The sequence below is a fragment of the Oncorhynchus gorbuscha genome, linkage group LG05, assembly GCF_021184085.1.
Source record: "Oncorhynchus gorbuscha isolate QuinsamMale2020 ecotype Even-year linkage group LG05, OgorEven_v1.0, whole genome shotgun sequence".
NCBI classification, from domain to species: Eukaryota; Metazoa; Chordata; class Actinopteri; order Salmoniformes; family Salmonidae; genus Oncorhynchus; species Oncorhynchus gorbuscha.
Window position 1 is genome coordinate 15,045,264 of NC_060177.1, and position 16,068 is coordinate 15,061,331.

At 48.0% G+C, this 16,068-nt stretch overlaps 1 protein-coding gene across 2 annotated transcripts in view; it reads right to left on the bottom strand.

Annotated features, from left to right (window-relative positions):
• The window catches only part of LOC124035554 (alpha-ketoglutarate-dependent dioxygenase FTO-like), a 331,688-nt gene that overhangs the window by 294,552 nt on the left and 21,068 nt on the right, over positions 1-16,068 (bottom strand). The window contains exons 2-4 of one of the 2 annotated variants that reach the window (XM_046349024.1): positions 9,991-10,068; positions 8,078-9,110; positions 5,784-5,909 (exon numbers count right to left, since the gene is read on the bottom strand). In XM_046349024.1, the coding sequence (XP_046204980.1) occupies positions 5,784-5,909; positions 8,078-9,110; positions 9,991-10,068 (1,237 nt within the window). Of the gene's footprint in view, positions 1-5,783; positions 5,913-8,077; positions 9,111-9,990; positions 10,069-16,068 lie in introns of both variants that reach the window. The other variant, XM_046349022.1, reaches the window with a different exon arrangement.

Below are 16,068 nucleotides of genomic sequence, written 5' to 3' on the forward strand. Positions count from 1 at the left end.
CATGATGGGGGTCTAATATCAACAAACACTGTCAGATCTCATTCCTCATGATGGAGGTCTCATGTCAACATACACAGTCAGATCTCATTCAATCCCTCATGATGGAGGTCTCATATCAACATACACAGTCAGATCTCATTCCTCATGATGGAGGTCTCATGTTAACAAACACTGTCAGATCTCATTCAATCCCTCATGATGGAGGTCTCATATCAACAAACACTGTCAGATCTCATTCCTTATGATGGAGGTCTCATATTAACAAACACTGTCAGATCTCATTCATTCCCTCATGATGAAGGTCTCATATATCAACAAACACTGTCAGATCTCATTCAATCCCTCATGATGGACGTCTCATATCAACAAACACTGTCAGATCTCATTCCTCATGATGGAGGTCTCATATTAACAAACACAGTCAGATCTCATTCATTCCCTCATGATGGGGGTCTCATATCAACAAACACTGTCAGATCTCATTCCTCGTGATAGAGGTCTCATATTAACAAACACTGTCAGATCTCATCCCTCATGATGGAGGTCTCATATTAACAAACACTGTCAGATCTCATTCAATCCCTCATGATGGGGGTCTCATGTCAACATACACAGTCAGATCTCATTCAAACCCTCATGATGGAGGTCTCATATCAACAAACACTGTCAGATCTCATTCCTCATGATGGAGGTCTCATATTAACAAACACTGTCAGATCTCATTCAATCCCTCATGATGGAGGTCTCATATCAACAAACACTGTCAGATCTCATTCATTCCCTCATGATAGAACTCTCATATCAACAAACACTGTCAGATCTCATTCATTCCCTCATGATGGAGGTCTCATAACAACAAACACTGTCAGATCTCATTCATTCCCTCATGATGGAGGTCTCATATCAACAAACACTGTCAGATCTCATTCATTCCCTCATGATGAAGGTCTCATATCAACAAACACTGTCAGATCTCATTCATTCCCTCATGATGGAGGTCTCATATCAACAAACACTGTCAGATCTCATTCCTCATGATGGAGGTCTCATATCAACAAACACTGTCAGATCTCATTCATTCCCTCATGATGGAGGTCTCATATCAACAAACACTGTCAGATCTCATTCAAACCCTCATGATGGGGGTCTAATATCAACAAACACTGTCAGATCTCATTCCTCATGATGGAGGTCTCATGTCAACATACACAGTCAGATCTCATTCAATCCCTCATGATGGAGGTCTCATATCAACATACACAGTCAGATCTCATTCCTCATGATGGAGGTCTCATATTAACAAACACTGTCAGATCTCATTCAATCCCTCATGATGGAGGTCTCATATCAACAAACACTGTCAGATCTCATTCCTTATGATGGAGGTCTCATATTAACAAACACTGTCAGATCTCATTCATTCCCTCATGATGAAGGTCTCATATCAACAAACACTGTCAGATCTCATTCAATCCCTCATGATGGACGTCTCATATCAACAAACACTGTCAGATCTCATTCCTCATGATGGAGGTCTCATATTAACAAACACAGTCAGATCTCATTCATTCCCTCATGATGGGGGTCTCATATCAACAAACACTGTCAGATCTCATTCCTCGTGATAGAGGTCTCATATTAACAAACACTGTCAGATCTCATCCCTCATGATGGAGGTCTCATATTAACAAACACTGTCAGATCTCATTCAATCCCTCATGATGGGGGTCTCATGTCAACATACACAGTCAGATCTCATTCAAACCCTCATGATGGAGGTCTCATATCAACAAACACTGTCAGATCTCATTCCTCATGATGGAGGTCTCATATTAACAAACACTGTCAGATCTCATTCAATTCCTCATGATGGAGGTCTCATATCAACAAACACTGTCAGATCTCATTCCTCATGATGTAGGTCTCATATTAACAAACACTGTCAGATCTCATTCAATCCCTCATGATGGAGGTATCATATCAACAAACACTGTCAGATCTCATTCCTCATGATGTAGGTCTCATATTAACAAACACTGTCAGATCTCATTCCTCATGATGTAGGTCTCATATTAACAAACACTGTCAGATCTCATTCAATCCCTCATGATGTAGGTCTCATATTAACAAACACTGTCAGATCTCATTCCTCATGATGTAGGTCTCATATTAACAAACACTGTCAGATCTCATTCCTCATGATGTAGGTCTCATATTAACAAACACTGTCAGATCTCATTCAATCCCTCATGATGGAGGTATCATATCAACAAACACTGTCAGATCTCATTCCTCATGATGTAGGTCTCATATTAACAAACACTGTCAGATCTCATTCAATCCCTCATGATGGAGGTCTCATATCAACAAACACTGTCAGATCTCATTCAATCCCTCATGATGGAGGTCTCATATCAACAAACACTGTCAGATCTCATTCCTCATGATGGAGGTCTCATGTCAACAAACACTGTCAGATCTCATTCAATCCCTCATGATGGAGGTCTCATATCAACAAACACTGTCAAATCTCATTCCTCATGATGGAGGTCTCATATCAACAAACACTGTCAGATCTCATTCATTCCCTCATGATAGAGCTCTCATATCAACAAACACAGTCAGATCTCATTCATTCCCTCATGATAGAGTTCTCATATCAACAACCACTGTCAGATCTCATTCCTCATGATGTAGGTCTCATATTAACAAACACTGTCAGATCTCATTCAATCCCTCATGATGGAGGTCTCATATCAACAAACACTGTCAGATCTCATTCCTCATGATGTAGGTCTCAGATTAACAAACACTGTCAGATCTCATTCATTCCCTCATGATGGAGGTCTCATATCAACAAACACTGTCAGATCTCATTCCCTCATGATGGAGGTCTCATATCAACAAACACTGTCAGATCTCATTCATTCCCTCATGATGGAGGTCTCATATCAACAAACACTGTCAGATCTCATTCAAACCCTCATGATGGGGGTCTCATATCAACAAACACTGTCAGATCTCATTCCTCATGATGGAGGTCTCATGTCAACATACACAGTCAGATCTCATTCAATCCCTCATGATGGAGGTCTCATATCAACATACACAGTCAGATCTCATTCCTCATGATGGAGGTCTCATATTAACAAACACTGTCAGATCTCATTCAATCCCTCATGATGGAGGTCTCATATCAACAAACACTGTCAGATCTCATTCCTTATGATGGAGGTCTCATATCAACAAACACTGTCAGATCTCATTCAATCCCTCATGATGGAGGTCTCATATCAACAAACACTGTCAGATCTCATTCCTCATTATGGAGGTCTTATATTAACAAACACTGTCAGGTCTCATATCAACAAACATTTATCCAATAAACAGAGATCCTGATCCGAACCCCACTGCTGTTGAGTGTATCAGTCCCGTCAGTCTACGAGCTTGTTTGTGTGTTTAGATGTCGCCCAGCTCTGTTATTATTTGCTCCACAACAAATCATTAATTTAGCCATTACAGAGCTGTCACTCATAGCACATGTGCATATTTACACCCCCGCCTTGAGCAGTGTGGCTGGCTAATGCCTTTGATTTGAAAGGCAAACAGTGAAGTGCTTTAGGAAGATAGATATTATTATGAGGTCGTGAGGGAAAGAACTGAAAAAGAGCATGACAAACAAAACAAGTTCCCCCACTGTTCTGTGTTATCCTCTGATGAGATTGTGAAGGATTAGGTCTCTGGGGGGAATGACTCCCATCTTTAAAACAGTTTATATCCAATAATAAATGATCTCCATCAATCTGGTCCTCCACAGTCTGATGGCACTGGGGGGACAAACTCGATTTCTGTAATAAATATTTATCTTTCTTTCTCTACCCCCTCAACTGTTGCCACTTGTCCCCTTCCTTTTTCCAGGAAGCAGCAGGCTTTTAAATATATTGGGTCAACTCTTTCTCAGGTCCCTCGTGAGTTGGGAGCTGGAAATCGTATTACCCAACAGGCTCGGTGTCAGACTTGCATTGTTCTTTTTTAACCACACATATTACACACACAACATTAACAGTTCAGAGGTTGAGTCACTGTCTAACGGTGCCTAAAAGGAATGATGGTGTTATGGTACACGGACATGTTCTTTATCAAAACACCACAAAGCCAGGGGCCTCCCGAGTGGTGCAACTGTCTAGAGGCGTCACTACAGACCCAGGTTCCATCCCGGGCTGTGTCGCAGCCAGCAGCGACCCATGAGGCGACCCATGAGGCAGTGCACAATTGGCCCAGCCTAGGGGATGGTTTGGCCGTCTGGGATGTCCTTGTCCCATTGCTCTCTAGCGACTCTTTGTGTCGGGCCGGGCGCACGCATGCTGACTTCGGTCGCCAGCTTTCCTCCGACACATTGGTCCGGCTGGCTTCCGGTTTAAGCGAGCAGTGTGTCAAGAAGCAGTGCAGCTTGGCGCGGTCCTGTTTCGAAGGACGCATAGCTCTCGACCTTTGCCTCTCCGAGTCCGTACGGGAGACTGTAACTACCAATTGGATATCACAAAATTGGGGAGAATAAGGGGCAAAAACTACAACAAAATGTTTTAAATAATAATAAAACATTTTAAAAAACACCAGAAAGCCACTAGTCAACAGGCATCACAAAGGTAGCTTTTATTTCTGTCTCTTGTCGAGGCATGCTATAACATCCAATGAAACACTGAGTGGACTAGTTTCTTGAATGTAGTCATGGTTGATTACAGTAGTTAGTGTCTGTACTGTGTACCTGATCCAGGTGTAGGACTGAGACAGGACTGACTGTGTGAGCTGCTACAGTACCATAGTGATCCTATAGGGATCTTCCAAACTGGAACATAAATCCCCATTGATCCAGTTCAGTCAGGTCCAATTACAATGGTGTTTCTAGAGCAGGCCATCACTCTGTTATCATGCCTGGACTGAAAGTGACAAATCTCATCCTGTCTGGGTTATGTCCCGTCAGGTCACTCCAACTCATGGTTTCTACTCAAATCAACATGTTCCTGTTCCTGCATGTTCTTGCCTGTGTCTTTGTGTGTGTGTGTCTGTTCGTATGTGTCCAAAACAACTATGCAGTCATATTTCACCAACGATCCCAGACAAATACACACAATGATGTCTTGGAGGTCCTAACCCATACACAGTGAGGGACATGGTGTGCTGCTGTGATGGTGAAGCTAGAGGTAGCCAGTAATAGCTGTGTAGCCTTGTCCTGTATTGTAGAAGCTAAGAGCAGCTCGACCCAGCAGGCAGAGATGAAAGGGGAAGGCATCTGCTGTAGCCATCAGCATTAAGGTCTGATTTACACCCTCATGGCCCGCTGCCTGTCTTCTCCACTCCATAGAGACACCACCAGCACCGCTGCCACAGCACCGGGTCACAGGACTTCACAAAATAACATTCGGTTTTCTTAACCTCTCTAATGCATGCAATTACATGGAACCTTAGGGTTTCAGATACACACGCAGGCCAGAGTCCGAGCTACATGCAGAACAGAACAGAACAGGGCTTCTGGTCGGGTTGGGTTCAGACTAACACAATGATGAGAGAGCGAGAAATAGAGAGATAGATAAAAGAGAGAGAGAGAGCGGCAGAAAAGGAGAAGGGAGAAAAGAGAGAGAAAGAGAGCGAGCGAGAGTCTGGAGTGCATCCTGCTTCTATGGGTCAGTAGGGACACAGTAAACCAAACACACTAGAACATCAAGTGTAAATCTCACACAGACTAGAGATGTCATGTAGAAGGAATGGTGTGCATGCTCTAGTACCTCTAAGGTAGTAGGAGTCTCCGGACTGCAGTGGGAGGGTCAGTCCAGGAGTGTGGATGTCCCAGGCCACCTTTAGACCAATCCTCCAGCAGCCCTTCTCTGCAGGACCCTCCTCCGAGCTCACACCTGCTAAACACAAACAATCCCACCACTTAGGTCAGTCAGATTAGAAACAAATATACAATAGGAGACAGGGCATATTGTTACATTATCTCTCAGTACAACTTGTGTCTTCATCACAGTTTCTGTACAAGAGGACAGCCTTTTTAATAAAAATATCTGATGTTAGGTAGCTAGTGTGTGTAGGGGCAGCAGACAGACAGGGTAGTGGGGACTATTCTCCTCCCATAGCCAGTCTCTGAGCCTCTCACCCAGCCTCTCACCCAGCCTCTCACCCAGCCTCTCACCCAGCCTCTCACCCAGCCTCTCACCCAGCCTCTCACCCAGCCTCTCCCCGTCTGTCCTCCATCCGAGGCATGGTGAGAAAACGAGATCTACCCAGCCCCTGTTAGGTCCACACCCTTCAGCATAAATCAATACTAAAGTCTTCCTGGGCCTCTCTCAGCCCCAAGGCAAATCAGACCTTCTCCTTTGCTCAGCAGAGGACAAATAGTAACTTCATTTCCGGCCAGTGCTTTCTGAGAGAGCCGTTAATGACACTGCTCCTAAAGGACGCAGGATGGGATGGTGTTGGAGCTGGAGTAAAGAGCATTGTGGTCTTTCCAGACGGAAAACACTCCGCCACCAAGCCAGATACCTCCGGATGAGAGCAGTTGGGTGACTCTAAATAAAACCATTCTGAAACACCAGACAGAGCCTTGGGAAAAAGAGACAAATACTAGACTTCTCCCAGACCTGACATGAAAAGTAAGCGTGTCAAAGAAAGACAGGTGTCGTGCAAATAAACATGCATAGAAGGTTACTGGTTACTGTACGTACCAGACTGGGATGTAAAACAGCTCAATTATTGAGTTGAGAAAGAGAGAGGGGCTTTGACTGCGGCGCAGCCGAGAACAATGTCAAAAAACATGGGCCCCCTCGTAAAAAAAACAACATTCCGCATGGTAACAATTCCATCTCTGTGGTTCTGGGAGTATTCAGAACGATCTGGCCCAAAGTGAACATAGCATTTCTTGAGTAATGCACAGCGGAGTTAGCGAGCAGTGCTGCTAAAATTTGTCAGGTTTGCCTGTGAAGTCTGGTGCTGTGGGGTCAGTTTGGCCTACAAAGGAAAGGCACAGCTGCAGATAGAACAGGCTACCTAGAATACAGCCCCGGCCGGTCGGTCCTGTGCTGTTTGAAGCCAGCGTTCTCAGGGGTCAAGGGTCAGAACAAATCATCTCCACAGACTTTTACTCTACAGCAGGTGGTTCTGTTTAGCCAATCCCTCTGAAATGATGTTGGCCCGCTGAAAAGGCGGCTGAGATATGGGTTGTGCACTGTATTGTCATGTGAAAAGGGGATCGTGCACCTTGGTCGTAAAACAGAGTAAATATTTTATTTTAAAATATGATCATGGTCGATCAATCAGAATGTTGTTAGACGATCACTGATTCAATAGCAATGAACTCCATCAAAAAAGGTACACTCATATCAGCCCTATAAAATCATGCCAAGACCCACTATGATAGAACATCTAGGCTAAACACTGCCTCAATACTGCCTCAATACTGCTGTACAGTCTAGAACCAGTAATCAAAGCAGACACTCATTATTCCATATCAGATAATTACACATTGATCATTTCTGGAGGAAATTACTTAGATCAGATCGTTGAGCGATAAGGCTGGGCGAGTTGTTGGAGTTTTGTAGTGTGCCGTTCAGCATGTGTTTAGCCCCTGAATGTGTCCCAGAGAGTGTGTGTTGATGATCTTCCCTCACCCCCTGGCCCTGCTAGCGATAAGGCATCCCAGCCTGTCAGAACAGAACAGAGGCAGCCTGTGATGACATTTGATAATGCCCTGACACTATCAGGCTGATAGATCTGATGGCTGGCTCACTGGAGGCCGTGTCTGAGATAAATGCTGTATAGCTGTTGGAAGTGAGCTGCTGTAGGGCCACATACACAACGTTAGCTGTTACCTGCATCTGATAGAGATAGTAGCTCAAAATTACATGTGGAGAAGTGGAGAAGAAAATAGCTACTTCTAAGGGGTTGTGGGTGGAGTGATAAAAATGGGATAACAAGTGAGACTAAAGGGTGTTTTTGAGGAAGTTTGGGTCTAGTTTGACGGGGATCCACCACTACTGACAGTGATATACAACATCTATACTGTATGACCTTTGACCCTCACCTTTGTCGTCATGACAGCTGTAGCTGTAGACGGCCACAGGAGATAAGCTGACCAGGTTCTCATCATGGTGCCAGCCCACAGCCATCTTACCCATCCCATAATATGGCTCTTCTTTCAGCTGGCTCATAGCTGATGGGTCCATGTAGTTGAGCAGGGTGACGTTGAACTGGGTCGGGCCAGGACAGGATGGCTTAGCAGGGTTGAGGTTAGAGCATCCCTGGCCACTCTGCTGGTCTTCATCTTCAATGTGGTACCCAGAGAGACTGTGTTTTAGCTCAGCCACAGGCTTCTCCTGAGTGCCTAGGTCTGTGGTCTCTGTCTCTGTGCTGCCAGTTGGCCTGTGCTTCCAGCCTGTGTGTTTTCCCTCACTGTGTTGTTTTGACGCCGTTGGACTCCCCAATTCAGTTTGTTTAGTCTTCATGTCTCCCATCTCGTCGCCGTGTCTTGACTCCCATGCTGCATCCTGTTTGGACGATGAGCCTTCCTCTTCACTGTGTTTTGACTCTATGTCCCAATCGTCGCTGTGCTTTGACTCAGTCTCTCCTTCCTCACTCTGCTTGGACTCCGAGTCTCCTCCATCGTCACTGGGTTTGGACTCCTCACTATCTTTAGACTCTGTGTCTCCTTCTACACTGGGTTTAGACTCTATAGCACCAACCAACACTTTCCTGCACTGCTTGAAAACATCCCCCTCCTTCCTGTCTCCGACATCAGAGCAAAAGAAGCAGTTGAGCTCCCAGAGTGCTTTGCAGGCGCCGCTGAGGTCTGGGTCGCAGCAGGTCCCTATCTGCTCGTCTGTGTGCCAGGGGATGGTGAAGAGCCGCGTGTCCAGATAGCGGTAGGTGGTTCCTGGCTGACCCAGCAGCACCCGGGACACGGAGGTGAAGACGTCTCGGTCCCTCACCTTCACCAGGTCCCTCAGGAAACAGCCCCTCCGCCGCAGGGTGAACAGAGCAGCCTCCACCCGACCATGGAGCTCCTCAGGCAGGGAGCAGGACCGCCGCAGAGCCAGGCCAGAGTAACTAGTCTCCCACTGGAACACAGACAAACACAGATCAATTAGCTGTTGTTCTGATTGCTATGAGTAAAGTGGTCTCTGTCTCCAGAAACAATTGATGGAGAACAAGTACACAGACCAAACAGCCAACATAAATATTGTATAACTAGCCATGTTCCTTCTAATTCTATGGTTCTGCCTATGAGCTAAGTATCTTTCAAGTGCTGAGTCCTCTGTCTCCAGTGGGATAGACAGAAGGCTTTGGTATGGACTAGTACCAATGGCAGAAGGTCTGGACTAGTACCAATGGCAGTGGGATGACAGAAGGTCTGGACTAGTACCAATGGCAGTGGGATGGTAGAAGGTCTGGACTAGTACCAATGGCAGTGGAATGACAGAAGGTCTGGACTAGTATCAATGGGATGACAGAAGGTCTGGACTAGTACCAATGGGATGACAGAAGGTCTGGACTAGTACCAATGGCAGTGGGATGACAGAAGGTCTGGACTAGTACCAATGGCAGTGGGATGGCAGAAGGTCTGGACTAGTACCAATGGCAGTGGGATGACAGAAGGTCTGGACTAGTACCAATGGCAGTGGGATGACAGAAGGTCTGGACTAGTACCAATGGCAGTGGGATGGCAGAAGGTCTGGACTAGTACCAATGGCAGTGGGATGGCAGAAGGTCTGGACTAGTACCAATGGCAGTGGGATGGCAGAAGGTCTGGACTAGTACCAATGGCAGTGGGATGACAGAAGGTCTGGACTAGTACCAATGGCAGTGGGATGACAGAAGGTCTGGACTAGTACCAATGGCAGTGGGATGACAGAAGGTATGGACTAGTACCAATGGCAGTGGGATGACAGAAGGTCAACAGTGGTCTGGACTCTGGACCAGCCTGACTGTCTGACTCACCAGCTGTTGGAAGCCATGGTCTGAGGGCCCGAGGTAGGGGATGCGCTGGTCTCCTAGCTCCTGCAGCAGCCTGCGCCTCTGGAGAAGAGGAGACCAGACACAGGTCAGTACACAAAGGTCAGCAAAGATGCACACATCATGATGCATTTACAGGTAATGACATGTACGATAGAAGAGAAGAGATTAATCCAGGGTTTTGGGAGTTGACGAATGCATTAGCCTACATTTAAACTGAGACTGTGAAGCATCAGCATCCCATTTAATTCAACCTCCCCAGATGATATCCCATAGTCCCCTAGCTTCATTGTCGTCTCACATTTTTATGATTTCTGGGTTCTGCAGTGAGGTTCCTCACAACCTTATAAAGAATGCCCTGCTGCGTTCTGCGTACTGGCTCCCTCCTATAAAGACCCAACCTGGTGGAAGGATCAAAGCCCTTTCATTGGCTCACATTCCATTCCGACCTGTAAATCCAATGGCAACCAGCATAAAACTACGATACCCAAATAAATTTCACAAGTGCCGAACCCTCCCCTCCATCCATCTCTCCCGTCTGCGTCCCTCCGTCCTTTATTCTCTCCCCACAGCCCCACAGGTGCACACACCCCACACCCCACACCCCTGTCAGCCACTGGCTGGCTGAGAGCCGGCGGGCGAGAGAGCCATGTCAGTGACCCGCTCCTGCCTTTAAACCTTTAAATGTGCAGTGGACACCGGTGTGAACGCTTCGCCCCACCCCTTGCCGCACAGCTTCCCCGCATCAGCAGTGAGCAAGCTCAGAGCAGAGTGAAGGCTGTGAGGTTTAAGGACAGCAGGCCTCGTATATATTCCCAGACATTTACTACATGCGTTTCACATTTCTGCCGGCCTAATAATGCCAGAGACCTCATGCGGGACGCGGGGGAATGCGAGAGTCCCGACCACCAAAATATGTCCTGACTTTTAGAGTGAAATAAAATGTCCTGTTAAGAACATTAAAGTGTACGCTTAAAAAGGTTGTGTCCTGAATGACTCAAAAGAGGGCTGGATCAAAAAGTAGACAAACAGAAAAGGTATGTGCATGAATACAGAGGAAAAGGTGAAATGTCAGTATGGGAGACGGAGACGGAGAACCTATTAGCTTTATGTTGTTAGTAGATTTCCCTTCAGGGGGCTACAGCTTTATCTGCAGACTAAACAACACCAACACCATCAACTACAACACCACCAACATCAACTACACCACCAAACACCAACAACTACACCACCACCAACAAACACCAACACCAATAACACCAACACCAATAACACCCCCACCATCAACTACAACACCAAACATCATCACAAGACCATCAAACACCAACAACACCACCACTACCAACAACACCACCACCAACTACACCAAAACCACCACCACCAAACACCAACAATAACACCAACACCACCAACAACAACACCACCCCCACCAACAACATCACCACCATCAAAAACATGAACAACAACACCACCCCCACCAACAACATCACCACCATCAAAAACATGAACAACAACACCACCAATATCAACACAATCAGGATGCACAATGGGCTTCCAGACAGGCCGGCACTCTAACTTATTCTATTTAGAGTGGAACAAACAAAAGGAGAGGAAAACTGGTCCACAGACAGAGTGAATCTACAACACAAAACAACATACACTATTCATGGCCAGTCTGTGTTCAAAGGGCCAGGAAGAAGAGCAGAGGAGGAAAACTGACAAACTGACACACATTCATTGGTGTCAAATTCCTGCAGAAGCTTCAGGATATTAAACCTGTGTGTGTGTGTTTCTGTGTGTGTGTCCAGTGTGGGAGTGTTTCTGTGTGATGTGTGAGCATGAGTAAGGGGGCAGTGTGGTGTGTTTCCTGTGTGTGTAACCAGCGTGTGTTGTTCCTGTATGTATGTGTGTACAAGGCTGGTTGGTAGGCCGTTGCCAAATTGACCTTAGAGCACATTGCCCTGTGTGATGTGCATGTAGGCATACACACACACACACACACACACAACTGGGCTGGATAGCACACTTCCTCAGCTCCAATCGCACACAACCAGGCTGTCATGCACATGTTGAATACATCAAGCCACTCAGAAATTCCACAAGAAAAAAAGACAACCCTAGCCCTCTGTAGCAGATGGGCTCTCATTTCCTCCTCTCTTCTCTTGTCTCTCCTCATCTCCTCTCCTCTCTCCTTCTCTCCTCTCATCTCCCTGTATATCAGAGCAGGCTCTCTGTCAGTTAGAGACGCTGCTTTTCCACCCAGCATAAGAAACCAGATTACCAATCCCATAAAAACAATGACATGGATGATTTACTGTAACCAGTCGTCTGTTCTGAATGATATATCTGATGCTGCTCCTAATCTCTCTCTGTTGACGAGATTAAAATCCCCTTGGCCAGACTGTTTATCACATAAATAGGGGGTCTGTTCTCTCAGATGTGGACATGAGAGGGAAATCAAAAGGCTGGTATTTTTTATTTTTGACACTTTAGTGAGTAGATTCATGTCCAGTGCTTAGATCATTATGGCTCAAAATAACATGTCTACGTTAAAATTGCTGGTGGCAGTGGAGAAGAGCTCATTTCCTCTGAGAGGGTGGTTTGTCTGAGGACTACCCCATGGGTCCAGCATAACCCTGAGGAACCCTGGGTCCCAATGGACTGGTTTTGACTCGGGTTGCTATGCTGTAACGATCAGAACCAAAGTCGGGGTATAGGTGGAACCAGACCTCCAACCAGTAGATGGTGTTCTACTGAGAGCCCTAGGGAGTTTAAACCTTGACAGCAAACCCCAGCCCCCTCTCATCCCCACGATGACGCATTGAGAGTCAGCTGCCTAATAGAGCGCTTTGTTTAGGGAGCAAACAATTGGTACTTGTGTGACACCGATTTCAGAAAATGGTCTCCTACTGCAAAAGTGACGGTGAATGAGTCTCCTGTAGAACATCAGCCTCAAACAGGGAGACAGCCAAAGACATCAAATGCGCTTCCGCCCCATTTTCATTTGGCACCCCATCGCAGAATGTGGGGAGTGGGTGTGGGGTGGCCAGTGGCAAGGAGGATGGCAGGAAGGCCAGGGAGTGCCCACATCAACCGGGGGAGGGGAGGGGTGAAGAGAGAGACCAAACGGATGAGGTTCACACCTGAGTCAACAAGCCTGCTGTGAGGAGTAAGGAGCGGGTAGTCACCCCCCCCAGCCCCCTGGACCTCCACCCCCCAGGCCCTCCACCCCCCCAGGACCTCCACCCCTAAGGTCTTCCACACCCCATGGACCTCCTCCCCCCAGCTCCCTGGACTTCCACCCCCAGGTCCTCCACGCCCCAGCCCCCTGGACCTCCCCAGCCCCATGGACCTCCACCCCCAGCCCCATGGACCTCCACCCCCAGGCCCTCCACCCCCAGGACCTCCACCCCTAAGGTCCTCCACGCCCCATCCCCATGGACCTCCACCCCCAGCCCCATGGACCTCCACCCCCAGGCCCTCCACCCCCAGGACCTCCACCCCTAAGGTCCTCCACGCCCCAGCCCCATGGACCTCCACCCCCAGCCCCATGGACCTCCACCCCCAGGACCTCCACCCATAAGGTCCTCCACACCCCAGCCCCCTGGACCTCCCCAGCCCCCTGGACCTCCCCAGCCCCCTGGACCTCCCCAACCCCCAGCTCCCTGGACTTCCACCCCCAGGTCCTCCACCCCCAGCCCCATGGACCTCCACCCCCAGGTCCTCCACGCCCCAGCCCCATGTACCTCCACCCCCAGGTCCTCCACCCCCAGCCCCATGGACCTCCACCCCCAGGTCCTCCACCCCCAGGCCCTGCACCCACCAGGACCTCCACCCCTAAGGTCCTCCACGCCCCAGCCCCATGGACCTCCACCCCCAGGCCCTCCACCCCTAAGGTCCTCCACGTCCCAGCCTCATGGACCTCCTCCCCCAGCTCCCTGGACTTCCACCCCCAGGTCCTCCACGCCCCAGCCCCATGGACCTCCACGCCCCAGCCCCATGGACCTCCACCCCCCAGCCCCATGGACCTCCACGCCCCAGCCCCATGGACCTCCACGCCCCAGCCCCATGGACCTCCACGCCCCAGCCCCATGGACCTCCACGCCCCAGCCCCATGGACCTCCACGCCCCAGCCCCATGGACCTCCACGCCCCAGCCCCATGGACCTCCACCCCCAGCCCCATGGACCTCCACCCCCCGGCCCCATGGACCTCCACCCCCAGGCACCTGGACTCCCTCCGCGTCGGTGACAAACAGCACGTAGCTACCTCATACACAGGGCATGTCTCTGACTGCTTCGAACCACAGTGAGATCACACATCACCTAGGTGCCATCACACACACACTTCCTTGCACACTGACACTGTCCCTCCCTCCCCCCTAGGCTACATGGTTGTTTTAACTGACATTTAGGCCCCAGGACATAATAAGCACTATCCATTCAAAGAAAAGCAAAACTTTAACTGCCTTTTGACATTTTGTTTCCGACAAATCGTGGCATAATGCATTCTCAGAACCCCACACACTGGTCAGCGGTCACTGTAATGGTTATGGATGGGAGGTAAGTGATAAGTGACTGAACAGTGTAATAAATGGTTAACTGATTGAAACATCTGAGGAGTGACCTGAGAACCAGGCCACACAGGGCAGTAATAATGTGTAACCCCACACCCACACACTGGACCAGGAGGTGGGGATGCATATTCATCTGTCTGGTTGGAGGACTAGCTGGTTACATCCTGATCAGATCAGGTGGTCACTGCTCATGTACTAAATAGTAGGTGTCAAATATAGTTTTTCTATTGAATATGTCAAAAGGTATTGCAATAGTACACAGCTCCAGTAGAACATGATGAGCCTCGATGCTCCTCCTGCCCAAGAGGAAAAGCTGATCACCAACATGTCTCTTCATCTGTGTCCTCCCTCAACAGCTCAACTCAGTAGTCTCTATCTCTAACACACACACACACACACTGAGGCAGACACACACACACACACACACACACTGAGGCAGACACACACACACACACACACACACACACTGAGGCAGACACACACACACACACACACACACACACACACACACACACTGAGGCAGACACACACACACACACACACACACACACACACACACACACACACACACACACACACACACACACACACACACACACACACACACACACACACACACACACACACACACACACACACACACACACACACACACTGAGGCAGACACACACACTGAGGCAGACACACACACGCAGACTGAGTAGATATTTTCAGTAGAGATCCATTCAGGTAGATGATGAAAAATGGCCAACTAGTCCTCGTTGACACTCTCCTCACTAATTATTGTTTGGGGCTGAAGGGGGACATTGTTCACTTCACTTAGCGGCAGGTCAGAGAGGGGGTGGAATCATTCATATTAAAATGTGTCCATCCATCTATCTGAACACACCGGGGCCAAGTCATTTAAATGATGCTGCATGGAGCTGGGCCCGGGTAGACCTTTCACACCCTGTTTAGAACATGGATCTAATAACATTACCAGCACCGCAGGCAGGGTGATCACCAAGGATCATTATTTAAACACACACACAGACACACAAACAGACTATAGGCCCACACACACACACACACACACACACACACACACACACACACACACACACACACACACACACACACACACACACACACACACACACACACACATAGTACTATAGACAATCATACTGGTTGATATTCAGAAATATATACACACCCACAATGACAATCACTTTATGGAAGACAGTCAAGTAGTTTAAACAGCCATTCAATTAGCCCTCTGTGTTCTCTCTGTCTCTCTCTCACAGTGTTAAACCCAATCCGTGACACAGCCACGGGCAGGTGTAACCCTGTCAGGCGTTAGGAGAAAGCAAAAGAGAGAAAGAAAGAGAGAAAGATGAATCACCCCAAAGTATTTACACATACACCAGGGGTAAGCCTAGACACTGACATCTTGGCACATACAAGGCCTGTCCATTTAAGTGCTTTTCAATGTGTCCATGGTGTCAA